General features: G+C 38.7%; 1 protein-coding gene across 1 annotated transcript in view; it reads right to left on the reverse strand.

Moving 5' to 3' along the window:
- GLB1 (galactosidase beta 1) overlaps positions 1-17,136 on the reverse strand; it is a 49,155-nt gene that overhangs the window by 11,022 nt on the left and 20,997 nt on the right. The window contains exons 6-13 of the mRNA XM_007426280.3: positions 16,735-16,915; positions 13,975-14,033; positions 10,608-10,729; positions 10,485-10,525; positions 7,786-7,898; positions 5,266-5,340; positions 4,495-4,584; positions 1,197-1,304 (exon numbers count right to left, since the gene is read on the reverse strand). Coding sequence (XP_007426342.1) covers positions 1,197-1,304; positions 4,495-4,584; positions 5,266-5,340; positions 7,786-7,898; positions 10,485-10,525; positions 10,608-10,729; positions 13,975-14,033; positions 16,735-16,915 — 789 coding nt within the window. The remainder of the gene's footprint in view (positions 1-1,196; positions 1,305-4,494; positions 4,585-5,265; positions 5,341-7,785; positions 7,899-10,484; positions 10,526-10,607; positions 10,730-13,974; positions 14,034-16,734; positions 16,916-17,136) is intronic.

Here is a 17,136-nt window from a genome sequence, read left to right on the forward strand (position 1 = left end):
GACCCAGGGGTTACAAAGAAGGAACTTGGGGGGAAAATTGTCTGTCCCACTCTTAAAGAATCCCAAAGCTTAATGTCTTCAACCAGGATTGGAAGATAATGAACAGTTGGCAAGTTCACATCCTCCTTCCTTTCTCCTTCCATTGATTATGTTTTTTATTCTCAGAGAAAAACATGGTGTAGCATCACATCCGCTTAGACAGTAGTGTTTATAGTCTCATTCAAACCAGTTTACAAACCTACTGCTAGCCAAAGTTACAGACCATGTAACTACAGCCAAGCTGTAGTCTAAATCAATCTACTACTTCCTTGCCTCTATCAATGCCAGCATCATGTTAAAGGACAGGAGAGAATCTGCTTCATCTATCTTTAATTAAGACAGACACGAGCCAGCACAGACAACACGTCTCAGGCTTAGGCATCATCTCAGAAACTATGCATTTCAGTGCATTCCTCCTAGTTTTTAGGAAGAGGTATAGAACAGATCATTCAGAGCGTAACAGACTATAATACTGATGAGCAAAGTAGTTAAGCTTACTGCCATTTATTCTATGACTACAGTATATTGTCTTGGCCATGTGACCTCAGGCTTTATTTCTCATAGGTGCCCTAAATCTGCAAAGAGGAGGAATATGTTGATTTCCTGACATCAGTATTTTGCAGTTATCTAAAGCAAGGATCCATAGTCATGAAAAGTAACCAGGAATTATTGTGGCAGTAGAATACCTAAGACCCACACATCTGAATTTATACTAATCCATAGTCCTGGCATGTTTCCAACAAGCTATTGTTCATAATTTCTACAGTGAGATTGCCCTGGGTTAAATGAAGGGACAGCCTCAGACTGAAACTCTATAAGTCTTGGGTTTTACATGATAGAGCAAAATGAAGTTATAGAATAGTGTTAACATTGCTAATATCAAACCATTAGAAAACTGAAATATGTACGAATAAATATAAAAATATAAGCAGACTTATCCATCAGTGTCCATATCAGGAAATGAACAGCCTTCACCAAGTTTCACAAAACTTTAAGATAATCTGACCTTACTTAGAGGACAATACTTATCTGGCATGCCTTTTGTGTAATTATTATTACATTACATACAGGGGACAGAATAATCCCTTGGGAAATCATAAATGAAGAGCTGTAATCGTAACAACAAGAAAGCAGGTAATTCTGAAATGGTCCTTTACCCCATCCACGGAGACGTAGGCCCGATCATGAATGGCATCAAGTGAAAAGAGAATTTCCTTACTACAGTTCCTTGATAGCTTCGTTCTGTATAATACGTATCCAAAGTACTTGAAGAGGAAAACAGAGAGAAACAAATATTGAAAAGGATTTTTTTCCAGCTAGCATTGTATTTTTACAATGTAGCTATATTTATTGATTTATTATATCAATTTATATAGCCATCCAACTCACAATTGCAACTGGGAAGCACACACAGGGTTCAAGCCAAACTTATATTTCAGACACTGTGTAGTAAAGTTATAATACACAGGTTTCAAGGATTCAGACTAACATCAAATATTTGCTATTTAATAGTCACCATTGGATACCTTCCGGTATTTAGCAGGGAATGGGGGGAGGAAGTTGGGACACAGAGCCGGCACCAGATTTGGATGCCTTGTATCTACACTGATAGTTCTCTTGTAAATATTCCAAACAAATGTGTTAGTTGGACAAGAGATGTTGTGGAGAATTTGGAAGATCATCATGGTGTACAAAAGAAATTTAATAACTAGCTTGCTTGAGATTAAGAGTTGGAAAGGCTTAGATTTATAGCTATTATCAGTCAGACTAGCGTATATGGAATAGTTAGGTTCAGCTTTTGCAAATATTTGTTAATTTGGATAGAGAGAAGATGGCATACAGTATAAGAAAGATGGCAGAAGAGGAAGAGAGTCAAATCAAGCATCCCTAAGTCTGGTACTGCAATCAACCAAAACTGGGTTGACAATAAGCACATCTGAGTAAAAATGGTGGAGTAAATTTGTTACCAGCCAGTAGGCCTAGGGCTGAGGAATGTTGTTGAAGGGAATATAGGATTAAATGGCCTACATACGCAAATAATTGAGTAGCTAAGGTTTTCAATGGCCCTCACACTCCAGTACAATGACCCTTAAATAAGCACTGTTCCTAACACAAACCTGTCACCTATTCCTTACAGATAAACAGATCACTACAGCAAACATTTCCTGCTTGCTTCTCTGGATTTTTCAGAGTCTAATCTTTAATCAGAGGCTCAGAAACAAGGCTCCTTAGCTCCTTTTCCTAACCCCATTATGGTCCTTTTCTCTTTGTTTTAAAAGGACACAAAACTTTTCCTCTACAGAATGGAAAGAAGTGTGGAGGATCTCCTTCTGCTACATGTTAAGATAAACATCCTTCCTCAGGAGGATCCTGCTTGAGACAGAGGAATGTATATTGGGTAAATCTGCAGTCTACTGGCTTAATCTTTATACAATTTCTGTACTGCCTTATTTGCCAGCTCCAGAGTTTTTCCCTCCATCTCTACATTCTCGGAAACTATTACACTGATATGATTCTTATCTCACTAATAAGAACTGGGTTAAAAAGAGTGTTTTAAAAGGACTTTATTGTACTTAGAAGTAACTAGGAATTAATTCCACCAAACCCAAATTTATGAACTTGGGGAAACACCTAAAAAGTTTAAATGGGCTATTAGAGAAGCCATCATAGAACAGTGAGCTATTTAAATATCTAGAATATTTAATGAAACATTGTTTTAGAAGGCTCACACAAAAAATATTAAAATAGTAACAGCTAAGACCCACTGGGGGGATTATGAAATTTTACTGTCCAAAACGATGGAAATTAGTAGATCCAATGTTGAAACTGTTCTGTGAAAGAATGGCAAATACTGTCTGAAGCAAAAATTTGGGGGGTGGAATGCCCATTACATACAGTTTTTAAAAGTCACATACAAAAGTCACATGCAGTTTTGCAGAAAATTATTGGAACTCCTACTCATGTTCTACGACCTGAATTGGACTTTACCCTCAATTAAGGTTGTGTTGATAACATCCTGCTTAGCTTTTAGAAACATACAGTATTACAATTTTCTGGTTAGGTAATGTTTGGATTTGTTAATCCAACAAAGCAGCTGGAAATCTGCCTTAAATGAATGTTGGACAAATAGTCACTCTCAATTCCAACCATTCCTTTGGAATCCAAGAAGTGGTGAGACTTTATTTATAATTTGGACACTAGGAGGGATAAGAACCATATGATGATAACTAAGCTCCTACATTTGCAAGCAAAGTTGAAATTACACCATAAAAGAGCTAAACATTTAATAAGTATGGCCTTCTACAAAACTTGGCAAGCATTTACAGCTTTTAGTTAGCAAACTATGCCTTCAGCAGTGATTGAAGATGTATTTTGGCAAATTCCTTATATACCAAGATTCTGACGTTGTAGTCATTCTCAAACTAAGGATCTTCTGCATAAACTTTTATACGCTGGTAATGTTTATCACTCTGTTAAAAGTATACTGAAAAGAGGTAGCTCAGGTCAGTTCAATCTAAGAAAAAAAAAATTTTACAACCAATTTTAGTGAAGGTATGTCACAGAGTGTATTTTAGTGAAGGTGTGTCACAGAGTGTTAGCACAAATACATGCTTAAATCATGTGTAGGTGCAGGGCCGACATTGAATTAAGGTGTAGTTTAAAAGCTTGTAATTTTAATGGATATAATGGCCTATATCTGAGCACATATAATAAATTATTCTGTGCAAAATTGAGTGCAGTATTGTCATTTAAAGTATCGTATTTGTGTTTATGTACCTGAATATTTTAATACAAAATTTTATATAATAAATAGGGGACAGCTATAGAGGCAGAGGGCATGCTTCATATCTCTATTCACATAAACCTCCCATTTTTCTGATTCTATAAAAGTTGCCTAACACTCTCTAGAGTATCTCTAATTCTTTTCCTCTCTTCACCATCTTCTTGCTCCCACCTCTACTGCAAAGAAAGTCTAGATTAGAATTTTTACTTCCTCCACCTTCTAAGGTACCTGTATACAGTACTTAGATCTATTTCTCCATCTCCGTAGCCCATCTACTGAGCTCAAATCAAAATCACTGACTAATCTACAGAATCTTTTCATTCAACCACCATTTCTATTTATAGCACCTCCTCAACTATCACACTTATTCTTATGCCACCCACACTAGTCACCACTCCCTTTCTGATACACTTCACTTCTCAAGAATTCAGTATCAGAGTAAAAACTCAAGTTCTCCATTGACAGTGCAGAGTATGCAAATCGTACAGAACTTCCTAAAATGTGTATAAGTTTCTTCTAAAAAGTCTAACATAGAATGGAACAATGGGCTAACTTCCCCATTGATTTAAAAGGTCAATTATTTCATGAGTAAATAATTTGACATGGCATACATTATTTAATGAACTATGCCAAACCATGAGTTAAAAAGCTTGTCTAGGATCAACTTTTACCTGCTTTAGTTGAACAAATGTCAAAGGATATATGCTTTTAATTGGTCCAGAAGGTGAAAGATCATTCAGAAGTTCAGTCACCATGCCAACCTACAATGGAGCAGAAACAGAGTATAATCTGCATTAAAATAAATGCAGAAGAACAAAACAACCATTCTGAACAATGCTTACACAAATATTTATCAGAATTTGCTCTAAAAATATCTATTTAAGATATAATATAGTATATACAATAGGAAAAGGAAACACTTAGCCCTTCTGCATGTAGATGCTGCTTTCCATATACTCTTAAGCTGAGTTCTCACACAGGCATGTTGAAGGCTGCAATAATTCAAAATGCATCCCAGTTCCATGCTGGGGTAATGTGAAAACTCAGTGAGAAAATCTGATCATCATCACAGAGTTAGCTTAAATTTTATAATTAACTTTATTGCCACAATGTAAATGAACTACCTTATCTTGAAGATGTGATTCTTTCCAGGGACTAAATTCCCTGGTGTGCTAATTCTAATTAAACTTTTTTCAGGGTTCTTGTACAGTTTTCAACTGTATGTTGTAAAAGAAGAGCTCCATCACTTTCCCAAGCTTTAATGACAAAGATCCAAATTTCCATCTCCAAACTCAAAAGCACATCCCTACATGATAAAGCAAATGATTATTCTGCCTTTTATTTAAAATAGTTATTCATAATAGCTAAAATAGAATCACCCAACCTAAGACTATGCAAATCCAATGGCTACATTTACCTTGTATTACCTTACATTCATTTACCTTCATCAGTTTAACTTCTCCATAGGCAAACTTGGGAGTTGTTGGAGGTATAGGCCCCTTTGGTAAGTCCTTGTACTAAAATATGAAAAAAATAAAATACAGAAATACAGCCTTCGCATTTAGAGAATCAATTTTCTCATTCTTGTGTATATAGGCTTGTATGACCTTGGGTGAAGCTATATCCTTCCTCGGTCTGGAATTCTTGAGATTCATTGGGACTAAATCTACCCTCCTCACCACCAATTTCTAGCCATTCTGGCTAGCACTTGTGGCAACTGTAGTCTCACTACATCTTCAGAGAGTTACATTGGGAACATTTATACACAACGAGGAGACTGCCTTGAACTCCAAAATCTTCTTTGGTTTCTGCTATGAGCAGTTTAAATCTAGAATTAGACTAATTTAATAATTTGAGGAGCAACTTTGGAAATGTTTCCACACATACAGTACTGTGCAAAAGCTTTAGGTAGGTGTGAAAAAATTCTGTAAAGTAAGAATGCTTTCAAAAATATATACTGTAATTGTTTATGTTTATCAATTTACAAAATGCAAAGTGAGCGAACAGAAGAGAAATCCAAATCAAATCAATATTTGGTGTGACCACCCTTTGCCTTCAAAACAGCAGCAATTCTTCTAGGTACACTTGCACACAGTTTTTGAAGGAACTCAGCAGGTAGGTTGTTCCAAACATCTTGGAGAACTAACCACAGGTCTCCTGTGGATGTAGGCTGCCTCAAATCCTTCTGTCTCTTCACGTAATCCCAGACAGACTTGATGATGTTGAGATCAGGGGTCTGTGGGGCCAAACCATCACTTCCAGGACTCCTTGTTCTTCTTTACGCTGAAGATAGTTCTTAATGACATTGGCTGTATGTTTGGGGTCGTTGTCCTGCTGCAGAATAAATTTGGGGCCAATTACACACCTCTCTGATGGTATGGCATATGTATAAGTATCTGCCTGTATTTCTCAGCATTGAGGACACTATTGATCCTGACCAAATCTCCAACTTCATTTGCAGAAATGCAACCCCAGACTTGCAAGGAACCTCCAACATGCTTCACTGTTGCCTGCAGACACTCATTCTTGTATTGCTCTCCAACCCTTCAGCAAACAAACTGCCTCCTGCTACAGCCAAATAGTTCAAATTTTGACTCATCAGTCCAGAGCACCTGCTGCCATTTTTCTGCACCCCAGTTCCTATCTTTTCATGCATAGTTGAGTCGCTCAGCCTTGTTTCCATGTCGGAGATATGGCTTTTTGGCTGTAATTCTTCCATGAAGACCACTTCTGGCTAGACTTCTCTGGACAGTAGATGGGTGTACCTGGTCCCACTGGTTTCTGCCACTTCTGTGCTGATGGCACTGCTGGACATCTTCCGATGTCAAACAGAAGTAAGCATGATGTGTCTTCCATCTGCTGCATTAAGTTCCTTAGCCAACCACTGCATCTATGGTCCTCAACGTTGCCCATTTCTTTGTGCTTCTTCACAAGAGCTTGAACAGCACATCTTGAAACCCCAATCTGCTCTGAAAGTTTTGCCTGGGAGAGACCTTGCTAATGCAGTAGAACTACCTTGTGTCTTGTTGCTGTGCTCAGTCTTGCCATGGTGTATGACCTGTGACATGAACTGTCTTCCACAACCTCACCTTAGTAGCAGTTTGGCTGTCCCTCACCCAGTTTTAAGCCTCCTACACAGCTATTTCTGTTTCAGTTGATGACTGTGTTTCAACCTACATATGAAATTGATGATCACTAGCACCTGCTTGGTATAATTGGTTAATCATACATCTGACTCTAATCCTACAAGATCCCTGACTTTGTGCAAGTGTACAAAGTGTGCAAGTGTAAGAATTGATGCTGGTCTGAGGCCAAAGGGTAGTCACACCAAATATTGATTTGATTTGGATTTCTCTTCTGTTTGCTCACTTTGCATTTTGTAAATTGATAAACATAAACAATTACAGTATATATTTTTGAAAGCATTCTTACTTTACAGCATTTTTTCACACCTGCCTAAAACTTTCGCACAGTACTGTATCTCACTAAAAAAAATTGTAATTTTGCAGAAAAAAATGTGCACAGACATTCTTCTTGATTCTACCAGACATTCCTTACTTCCTCTTTTTTGCACCATCTTAATTACTATATATTTATTTTCATCTGTCACAATTGAGATACTTTATATCCAACCTGCAAAGGGCTACACACTACAGCTACCATATCTGGGCTGGAAAAATCCAGAAAACTACCAGGTAGCAGCAAAGTGTTACATTTTTCCCTGTCTCTTTACTGCAATCTATTGGTCCTCCAGATTTTTACAGCCCAGATAGAGCAGCACATGTATATACACTTATGTGAATTTTGTCATCAAATCTGAGAAACACTGCTTGACTGAATCAGGCCATTGCAGGGCTCAGGTTCATCTAGTAACAGCAAATGCTTTAAGTCCTTGTACTAAATTGGAAGTCAAAACCAATCCACAGCAAGATACAGAAGCAATGTTTGAAAAAGAAACTCACCATGCCAATGACTTCTCTGAGTGCAAAATACTTCTCTGTGAGATCCCCTGCTTCACTCAGTGGGGCATCGTAATCATAGCTAGTAGGCTGTGCCATATATGGTGTATTGGCTCCTATGAGAAGAAGCAGATTGTAAGCAGAATGCTTTTGATTGCCTCCACTGAATTATATAGGTTTAGGAGCCATTATAATGTCCTCAGTGTGACAGTACTTGCATGTACTTTTTAGCTAATAGAATATCCGCTACAGTAAACTGACTTGCAAGGTAATCTCCACGTTTGAGATACTAGTTTGGTATAACAGGATGAACATGTTTGGAGTAAAACTAAGCTTTGGTTGGACTTGTGGTATACTGACCAAAATGCACTCAAAGTGATTGGTACCGTGCTTATCCTTCACAAAGAATATTGTATAAGCCACAGGTATGACTGGTAACCTAGTTTATTCATTCCTTTTCTTACTAAAAGCATTGTGCAAAAATCTCGATTGACCAAAGACATGTTGGGTAGCAGAGAAGAACATCACTATCGTTCCCATGTAAAAAGGGAAAGGTAGAAGGAGTAATACCAAAGCTATAGGGAACTAGCTGGTAAATGTGTTGGAGCAGATGTTGGCAAAATTCTGGTTGAAAGGGTATAAGAAGTGACTATGAGCAAAATCTGAGAAGGGCAGTGGAGCCTTACACCAGGCAGCGGATGTGTGCAGATTACATTCTTGCATTTCAACAGGTAAATTTCTCATATGTATACATTTGTTGACTTAAAGTGCATGATAAAAGTGATTAAGCTTGAAATATAGATGTTCTGTGCAAAACTGGAGTTAAAGATTGCTGAATACTATAAATGGATTGCTTAATGAGTGGTTCAAAATAAAGCAGAGAGTGACAATGATGTGTGATGTAGCTACAGCTGAAAACCTGAATGATTTCCAGCAAATATTGGAGAGACTGTATGATGCAGTGAGGACTATGAATCAGAAAATGTATCAAAGATGAAGGTACTTGTGTTTGACAGGGAAAATGGAGTGAACCATTTCAAATGGCAAAATATCAAAGCAAATAGATGAATTTATGCACCCTGGTAGAATGCTTACTAGAATTCTACCAGGGTGCATAAATAGAAAATAGATGGAGAAATTTTAAGTCATGCAAATGCTGGTAGAAAGGCAGTGAGTAATACTGTAGTCTGTCACAAGGAATAGATTTTTGTTGAAAGAAGTCAAAATGGCTGGGTATAAGAACATGCTTCTGCCCACTTCTGTTATATGGAAATGAGAGCTAGGTATATTAGGAGAAATATAAACGTAAGTTGAATGTAATGGAAATGGGTTACTTGAGAATTGTGTATGGTAAGCAAGACAAGATAAAGTCAAGAATGAATTGGTACTGAATGAATATGAATTGAAAATAAAAGTGAGTCCAATATATATTGAGATGGTTTGGAGCAGCAGAGGGAATGAATGAGGATCACAAATATGTGTTGAGGGGAAGGCTGAGTAAGTTGTGGTTGGATGGCATAGATAAAATCCTTAAAGAGAAAAATTTAAAGAACAAAAGAGAATACATATCTAGAGAAGCCAGGGTAGTTTATAAAGATATAGAGTATATATGCTGGACAATGTAGGTGTAAACAAGATTCAGTTAAATGTCCGTTCCCCTTCTCTTTTCTCCTGCCTTTAATTTCTTTTATGCATTGTTCTTGTTTTCTATGCTTTTTATACCATTATTTATCTAAAAGAGAATATTATGAATGAAGTGCCAGGGACATTCCTAATTTATAAAGTGATATATATGCCCTAACACTTTTGTCTTCCAATAGGAGAAAGACTACATTGCGGAAAGAAAATATAATGGTCCCAGGTAGAACTGTCTCACTTTATTTAACTATCTTGCTTCATATAGCTTGCCAGTCCCTGTTGTAATTTAAGCCTAAGTGCCTGGCATTAAGACAATATTCATACAGGTAGTCCTCGGGTTACAACCACCTGTCCAGCAACTGTGCAAAATTATAACAGTGCCAAACAAGGGGGACTTATGACGGGTCCTTGAAGTTCCAGCTGTCATAGTGTCCCCGCAGTCACATGATCACGACCCGGGCACTTGGTGCCTGGCTTGTGATGATGTTGCAGCGAACCATGGTCACATGATCAAGATTTCTGATGTTCCCTGCCAGCTTTCCACAAGCAAAGTCAATGGGGAAGCCGGCAGAAAGTTGGAAGTTGCTCCTGCTCCTGCTACTTTTGCCCACCTGCATTCCATAGCGCCAGCCCAGAGCCCCCCCCCCGCACCAGAGTGCCTGTCTGTGGCCCTCCCCCGCAGCACCTGCCCACATTCCAGAATGCCTGTCCATGGCATGCCCATGGCACCTGCACACCTGCACAGTCCTGGGGTTATGATGGCAACTGAGATTGTCATTGCTAAGCAATATGGTCACATGATGTTGCACTTTACAACCATATTGCTTAGCGACAGAGGTTCTGATCCCAATTGCTATCGTAACCCAAGGACTACCTGTGCTATATTCCTGAAACTGAAACCCCAACATAGAGAACTTCCTTCTGTCACTTTTATATTTTGTTTCGACCAGTATTCTCTTCTATTTCAAAGGAGGACATATAGTAAGTGTTCCTGTGCTTTTAGGATTAGAAAACAAGAAATCTTATAATTATAAGACAAACAGTTCCACACATACACTTCTTACCATTCCAGTAGCCAAAATTAGTTCCTCCTATGAACATATAACTGAAAAGAGAAGCAGAGAAGCAATCAGGGATGCTGCATCAGAAACCCATTTCTCCTTTTAAACAGATATCAGTGAACTTACAGGTTAACATTAGCTCCATGTGCCAAGATTTCACTAAGAGTTTTAGCTACGACTGATGATGGTATAGCATTATGAGGGTGGCCCCAATGATCTAACCAACCAGTATAGAACTCAGAATTGACCTGAAAAAGGAAAAGTTTTTTTTTAAAAAAGAACATACATTGGAAATAAAAAACTGATGCATAACAATCTGTAACAAAAAAGCTGCTCAAGAGATCTATTTGCCCCACATTTAACTATGAATGTTGCTGAATTTATGCCAAGGAGAGAAGGAGAATGTCCAATTCAGAAATTCTCCTTCTTGCCAGCCAGAGGCTTCAAGCACCAGGTCAACCAAGGACTGCTGCAGGAGGATATGGCTGATTTGTTTACAACTAATACTAGGAAACCTCGCCTAGCAGTGTTTATTTAATCTACATTTTAAAAACTCCACTGACAAACCTGTGGCAATGGTAATGTTCCATTACGACATTGAAGAAATAACCAAGGAACTTCAGTTATTTTAAAACCTAAAGAAGCTGTAAATGCTGTATGTTGTGGCAGGGAAGCCCCTTCCACATTCAAGGGTTGTGCCACATTCCACATCTCCACAACACCATGAGGCTTGCGAAGGTCTTTGCAAGGTGAGAAGATGAACTCCTGATTCAGAGGAAATGTGATGATTTTTTGCAACTTTTCCTCTGGAGCTGCAAAGTAGGTGATTTCCCACTGGTGGAATTCATGCCCTGTCCTTGCTCCTCAGCATTCCCCCTCCCTTCCTGAAGTCATCATCGTTGAGTCTTCCCATTATTCTCTTGTCCTTTCTAGTCCTTTCTGAAGAACAATTCCCGTTCTTCCACACAGCAGACTTTTTCTTCTCCCCTCAAGTACCATGAGGAAAGGAATTGGACAAGATGGAGAACAAAGGATTGGCTGGAGCATCACTTTTTGTGCTCTCTCACTGGCCAGCTAGAAGAAGCACTAGTCTATCTGGGAGTTCATTGGGCAGCACAGTGAACATACTTGAGGAACCATGTAAGTATGACTGTGTAGGTCAGGAAAGCAAAAACAGTGGCTGTGTGGAAGTGTCTGAAAGTATAAATCCAGATTTTTTGAAAAAAATACTAAGCAGTAGTCAAACACTAAATGTTCTGATAAAACAAGGATGCAATGGCTAAATAAATGAGGAAGGAAGAGAGAGAAATAGTTAAGTAGCATTCTCCCCATAGACAATGAAACCAGAAGATGAAGAAACTAGATGACCTATGTGTCCAGGCAGAGGGGTTGGGAAGGTGCATGGTTGGGGAAGACTTATCCCACCACTTGCTACCTTCCTTGCCGGTTTCCCCATTGACTTTCTGGGGAAGCTGGCAGGGAAGGTTTCAAATGGTGATCAGGTGATCATGGGGTGGTTGGCAACCGGTCATAAGTGCAAATGGGTTGTCATGCAGACAGATCACAATCATGTGACTGCATGGGTGCTGGGATGGCTGGAGCTCTGAGGACTGGAGGTAACCATCATTTGTTCTGTGCCGTTGTAACTTGGAACAGCCGCTGACCGAACAGTCATAGATCGTGGACTACCTTTCTTGTAACTGCCAGGGTTTCCCAGTATACAGTAGTCATTTCACTTCCCCTACCCCAGGGTTAAGACTGATCTGTTATCCAGAACCCAGTCAAACAGATCTCACTGAAGAATGCTTCTCCCTCTTTTTCTTTAATGCTGAGTTTGATGGCAGCTTCTTTTGTAGTAATAACTTTAAAATTTTCTACCCACTTTCACTTTCTTTATCTCTACTTTTCACAATATAGCTCACACAAAATATGCCAACAAACCTCTCAAAACACTAAAACAAAACCCACAAAAACTAGCAAAGCCATTTAGCCTCTTAGGCTCCATCTTTAACAGTAAAGGGAAATACTATGGAATATCTTTATTTTAAATATTTCTCAGACTTCTGATTAGATCAGGAAGTCCCTATTAGTCTCTAGAGACAATAGGACCTATTTCTGTGGTACAGTATACTGGACTTTACAGCCTGTCCTAGAAGACACTCGTATTAATTGTTCCTTTTATGGACATTAAGCAGTGCTCTGGTTTGAAATTAAGGAACCAACTTTCTTCTAAAAGTTTGAACTCCCTGCTACATTCAAGAACAAAGGAACTCAAAAGCTTTTACAGAAAGTTAGTTACAACAGGTAGTCCTCATTTAGTGACTGCCTCAGATAGCGATCATTCACAGTTAGGATGGTGATGAAAAAGTAACTTTGTGACCAATGCCTGCATTTACAACCTTTATAGAGTCTCTCTCTCAGTCATGTGTTCACCATTACAGTCAGTCAGTAGGCATTGTCCTGTGCCTGACCTTTTTTTTTTTCTTCCACCCTCCTCACAGAACAGAGAGATTGCCTAAACAAGCTATCTCTTCCTGAGCCGCTTTTCTCCCAGTGCAGGGCTTCTCCAAAAGGTGCTAAGGACAAGTTAACAAGTTCAGCTCTGTGACCTTTATTAGTTGATTAGAATCCTGGCAGCTGCTGCCTGTAACTGACAAGACCCTAATCAGTTTCACACTTAAAGGCTTTCTTTTGCCTCTTAAGCGGCTTAGGGCTCACAGCCATGAGTGTGCTAGGCAAACAGCCGGTACTACCTCATTCCTTTCTGTATGTATTTCCCATTGTGTGTCTGCTTGCTCTGTTGCAAACCCTTCCTCTCCAATGAATGTAAATACAAACATTCATTCCCTTCTTGCTAATTATCCTAGGGCCAGGGAGTGGGGGAAAAGGGCTATAAGATTTGCCCTTTTATCTAGCTTCCTTTTGAGTCAAGTTCTGAAAACTTGTTCTTCCCTGCAGTTTGGGCTCACTCAGCTGTTTGGGATTGTATCCTTCTGACGCTGTAAAGCAAAGGAAAACTGAAGTAAAATCATAACCACAGTCATGGTCATATGATTTTCACTTAGCGATGGCTTTGCTTAATGACCAAGCTTCCGGTCCCAACTGCAGTTGCTAAATGAGGACTACCTGTATAATAGTAAGAGGCATATATTTTTGTAAGTAGCAGCAATTTTAAGAAAAACTTTTAAAAACCTATGACCGTTCTTTCCACTGGCCATGCTTTTTCCTATCCATGTATACTCATCTTCCACCCTTTAGTATCCCTGCTGCTTGATATACTTTGTGTGCAACATATCCAGCTCTTATGAGATGATTAAAACTGCAAGGACTAGCATAATGCTCCTAAACTAAATGACACTCCATCTTTTATAAACAAACCACCCCAAAGTTCCAACCCAAATTGGGATATTCAGTATTAATTCATTACTACCATCTTTGCAAATTTGTACTTATATTAGCAGTAAAGTATGAATGTATGGGGAAAAAATCATACCAAGGGGCCTTGAGGCTCAGTTAGTCTCTGAGCTGAAAATGCTGCAGTGACATTGGTACCTGCAAATTAATGAAACAAAGAGTCAGATCTGATTCTTGCTGTGACTCCACTAACTACAGGCCTCCATTTAAAGAGTATTCTTGTGGTACACAAAGATATTAGCCTTAACAAAAGGGAGAAGGATAAGTTAATTTACTACATGCATGTATGTTATTTGTGAACTCAGAAAACATTTCAATTATATTAAAAGCACTGCAGAGAGTAAAAAATGATCAGTCAAGTAATAGTAGTGTGTGTGTGCGTACCATCAAGTCAGTATTGACTCCTGGCAACTGCCTGAACAAGTTTTCCTGGCAAGATTTCTGAAGTGGTTTGCCCTTGCCTCCTTTCTAGGGCTGAGGGAGAGTGACTAGCCCAAGGTCACCCCCCTGGCTTTGTACCTAAGGCAGGACTAGACGTCACAGTCTCCCGGTTTCTAGCCTGGTTCAGACTGGCTCAATAGTAGGGTACCTTCTGAAAAAAATGGCTCTATCAAGATATTACTGAAGCAAGAAGAAAAAAGTGAAATCTTATGTTTATTTAACTCTGCATGCTACACCAGCAAAATATTCCCCAATATACTTTTGTGTTGCATTTCCTTTTAGAGGCGATCAAAAGGGCAAAGTTAATTAGTTCAAAAGTGTATGTGGGCATGCGCGGGGCAGGGAGAGTAAAAGATTTTTAAAGTATTACTTTTTACTTTTCACTGTATCTTCAAAAGAATGCTCCTTTAAGAACATTTTTGAATTCAGAAGTTTTTGTTGAATGGAAATTTAGCATAAACTGCAGAAAAGTATAATTGTAAGGAAAATGCATGATACTTTGTACTGAGGCATGAATCTTATGTGTCAGCTAATTCAACAGAAGCTAGTTCAAGTAATAGACAAGTCACCTAAAATATCACTTGTGTTGAAACTGAGATATGTAATATTGTTCTACATTTAATACAGGGTTTTATTTTAAAAAAAACTTCATATTTGATTGCTTTCCCCCCACCCCAAATGTTTCATTCTGGAAATATATATGTGGGTGTCCCGCTTTTAAAAGATAGCTCTTAATGCTACCAGTAAAAAGGCTTTATGGATTAATTCCATCTTTTCCTCTTTGGTAGACGTTTTCTAATCGAAAAAATAAAAGACCAATTGCCCTTTGAGGAGGAAAAGAAACAGTGAGAAAACTCCTTTCTAATGCAACTGAATCATGCATTCAAAAATTCATGATATACTAAAAATATTAAGAAATACTATGGGTTGAGTTCTTTCCACTGAACAGGTTGATAAGTAACTAGTGGCTTGCTTGCTTGCTTATTTATATATTTATTTGGTCAATTTATATAGCTGTCCACTTTGCAAACTGAGATCTGTCCACCTTGCACATTGAGATCCACCTTGTTCTGGATTAAAACCAGAAACAAAAACAACAAGGTAAAAAACAACACAAAAGAATATATAATTTAACCAAGACCAACCCACCAACCAGTACAGATGGGTTCATCAAACACTCTGGCTAGAACTCTCCCTTCGTACCAACACTGACTGCAAAATTGGTGTTGCGGTGGTTCTCCTCCTTCCTCCAGGGCCAGCTCTAGACTGTGACTATATCCAGGTCTGAAACCTGATGACAAGGGTCTTGATAATCTGTTTCTTCTAGGACCCTCTGAAGCTGCAAAGTTACTACCTTCTCAACCTGGAAATGGAAGGTTGGAGATGGGACAAAAATTGTCCAACACCACTGGATCCACTGATGGTTCCTTGAGGAGAGGACAGACCACCAGTTCTTTAAGAGCTGGCAGAACCACCCCTTCCTTCAAGGTTGCATTCACCATTGCTTGGTTCCAACCATGTATCATCCTCCAGGAGGCCTTAATAAGCAGGAAAGGACATGGATATAATACACAGGTAGCTTTGCTTATAGTCCTGAAGACCCTATTTCCTTGGGATCAATATCCTTCTAGAAAAGTTACCAAACCTTAACACCATCTGATTTCAGGAGATGGGAAGTTAGTTTTTTTGTAAAGAGTTATAGGTAGTCCTCAACTTACAACCACAATAGGGCCTGGAAAATTCATTTTTAAACGGCGAGGTATCACATGACCGCACCAGATTTTATGACATTTTTGCAGCAGCTGTTAAGTGAATCACTGTGGTTGTTAAGTGAATCACATGGTTTCCCCATTGATTTTGCTTGTCAGAAGCCGGCTGGGAAGGTTGCAGATGGCGATCACATGACCCCAGGATGCTGCAACCATTGTAAATACATGCTGGTTGCCAAGCACCCAAATTTTGGATATGTGACCATGGGGACACTGCAATGGTCATAAGTGCAAGGACCAGTCATAAGTCACTTCTTTCAGCACTGTCGTAACTTTGAATGGTTGCTAAATGAATGGTCATAAGTCGAGGACTACCTGTAGTTTATTCCTTACAAGCCCTAGGTTAGTAAAAGGAGGGGTTTATACTTTAAAAACTTTATGCTAGGAAAAGCTAGAGAACTCAGTACAAAGCACACAATTGGCACACAAAAGGCTGCAAATTTAACTTCCAGATTCTTAGCTGGGAAACATCTAACAATGTAGCAAGTAGCCACCAGTCAACCTAGCAGATAATGCAGAGCCAGGCTGAACAAAAGCCTGAATCAGTTTAAGGCAGCTTCATGTGTCTACTAACTGACTATCTAAACTGCTTATTTTCAAGATAAAATGCAATCTCAAATGCCACTCACCTGGTCCAAAATCCACCGTTGAATAAAGGCCTTGAAGAGCTCCGCAGCGCAAAAAAACCTTGGTTGCACCATCTGTTGTAAACAGGACTACTTCATTCCCAAGGTACTGGCGAAAAAGGTTCTTAAGATAACGAAGGTAATGAAAATCACACGCAAAGTAACTTCCATATTCATTTTCAACCTAACAAAAAAACACCCACACATACACGAAGTTCAGTAGGAAAAAGTATAAAGCAACATGAAACTTCAAGTGAAATGAAAAAAAAAACAACCCTGGTCAAAAAACAGCAACATTAAATATAGGACAAAAAAAATCCCAGATAGTACTAACATATAACTCATAACCATACCAAAACCACATATAAACATATTAGCAAATTTTATAAGAATATTACAAAAAGC

The sequence above is a fragment of the Python bivittatus genome, unplaced genomic scaffold (genome assembly GCF_059951505.1).
Source record: "Python bivittatus isolate LINGU-HERP-01145 unplaced genomic scaffold, Pbiv_v1 ctg000610_np1212, whole genome shotgun sequence".
In the NCBI taxonomy this organism is placed as follows: Eukaryota; Metazoa; Chordata; class Lepidosauria; order Squamata; family Pythonidae; genus Python; species Python bivittatus.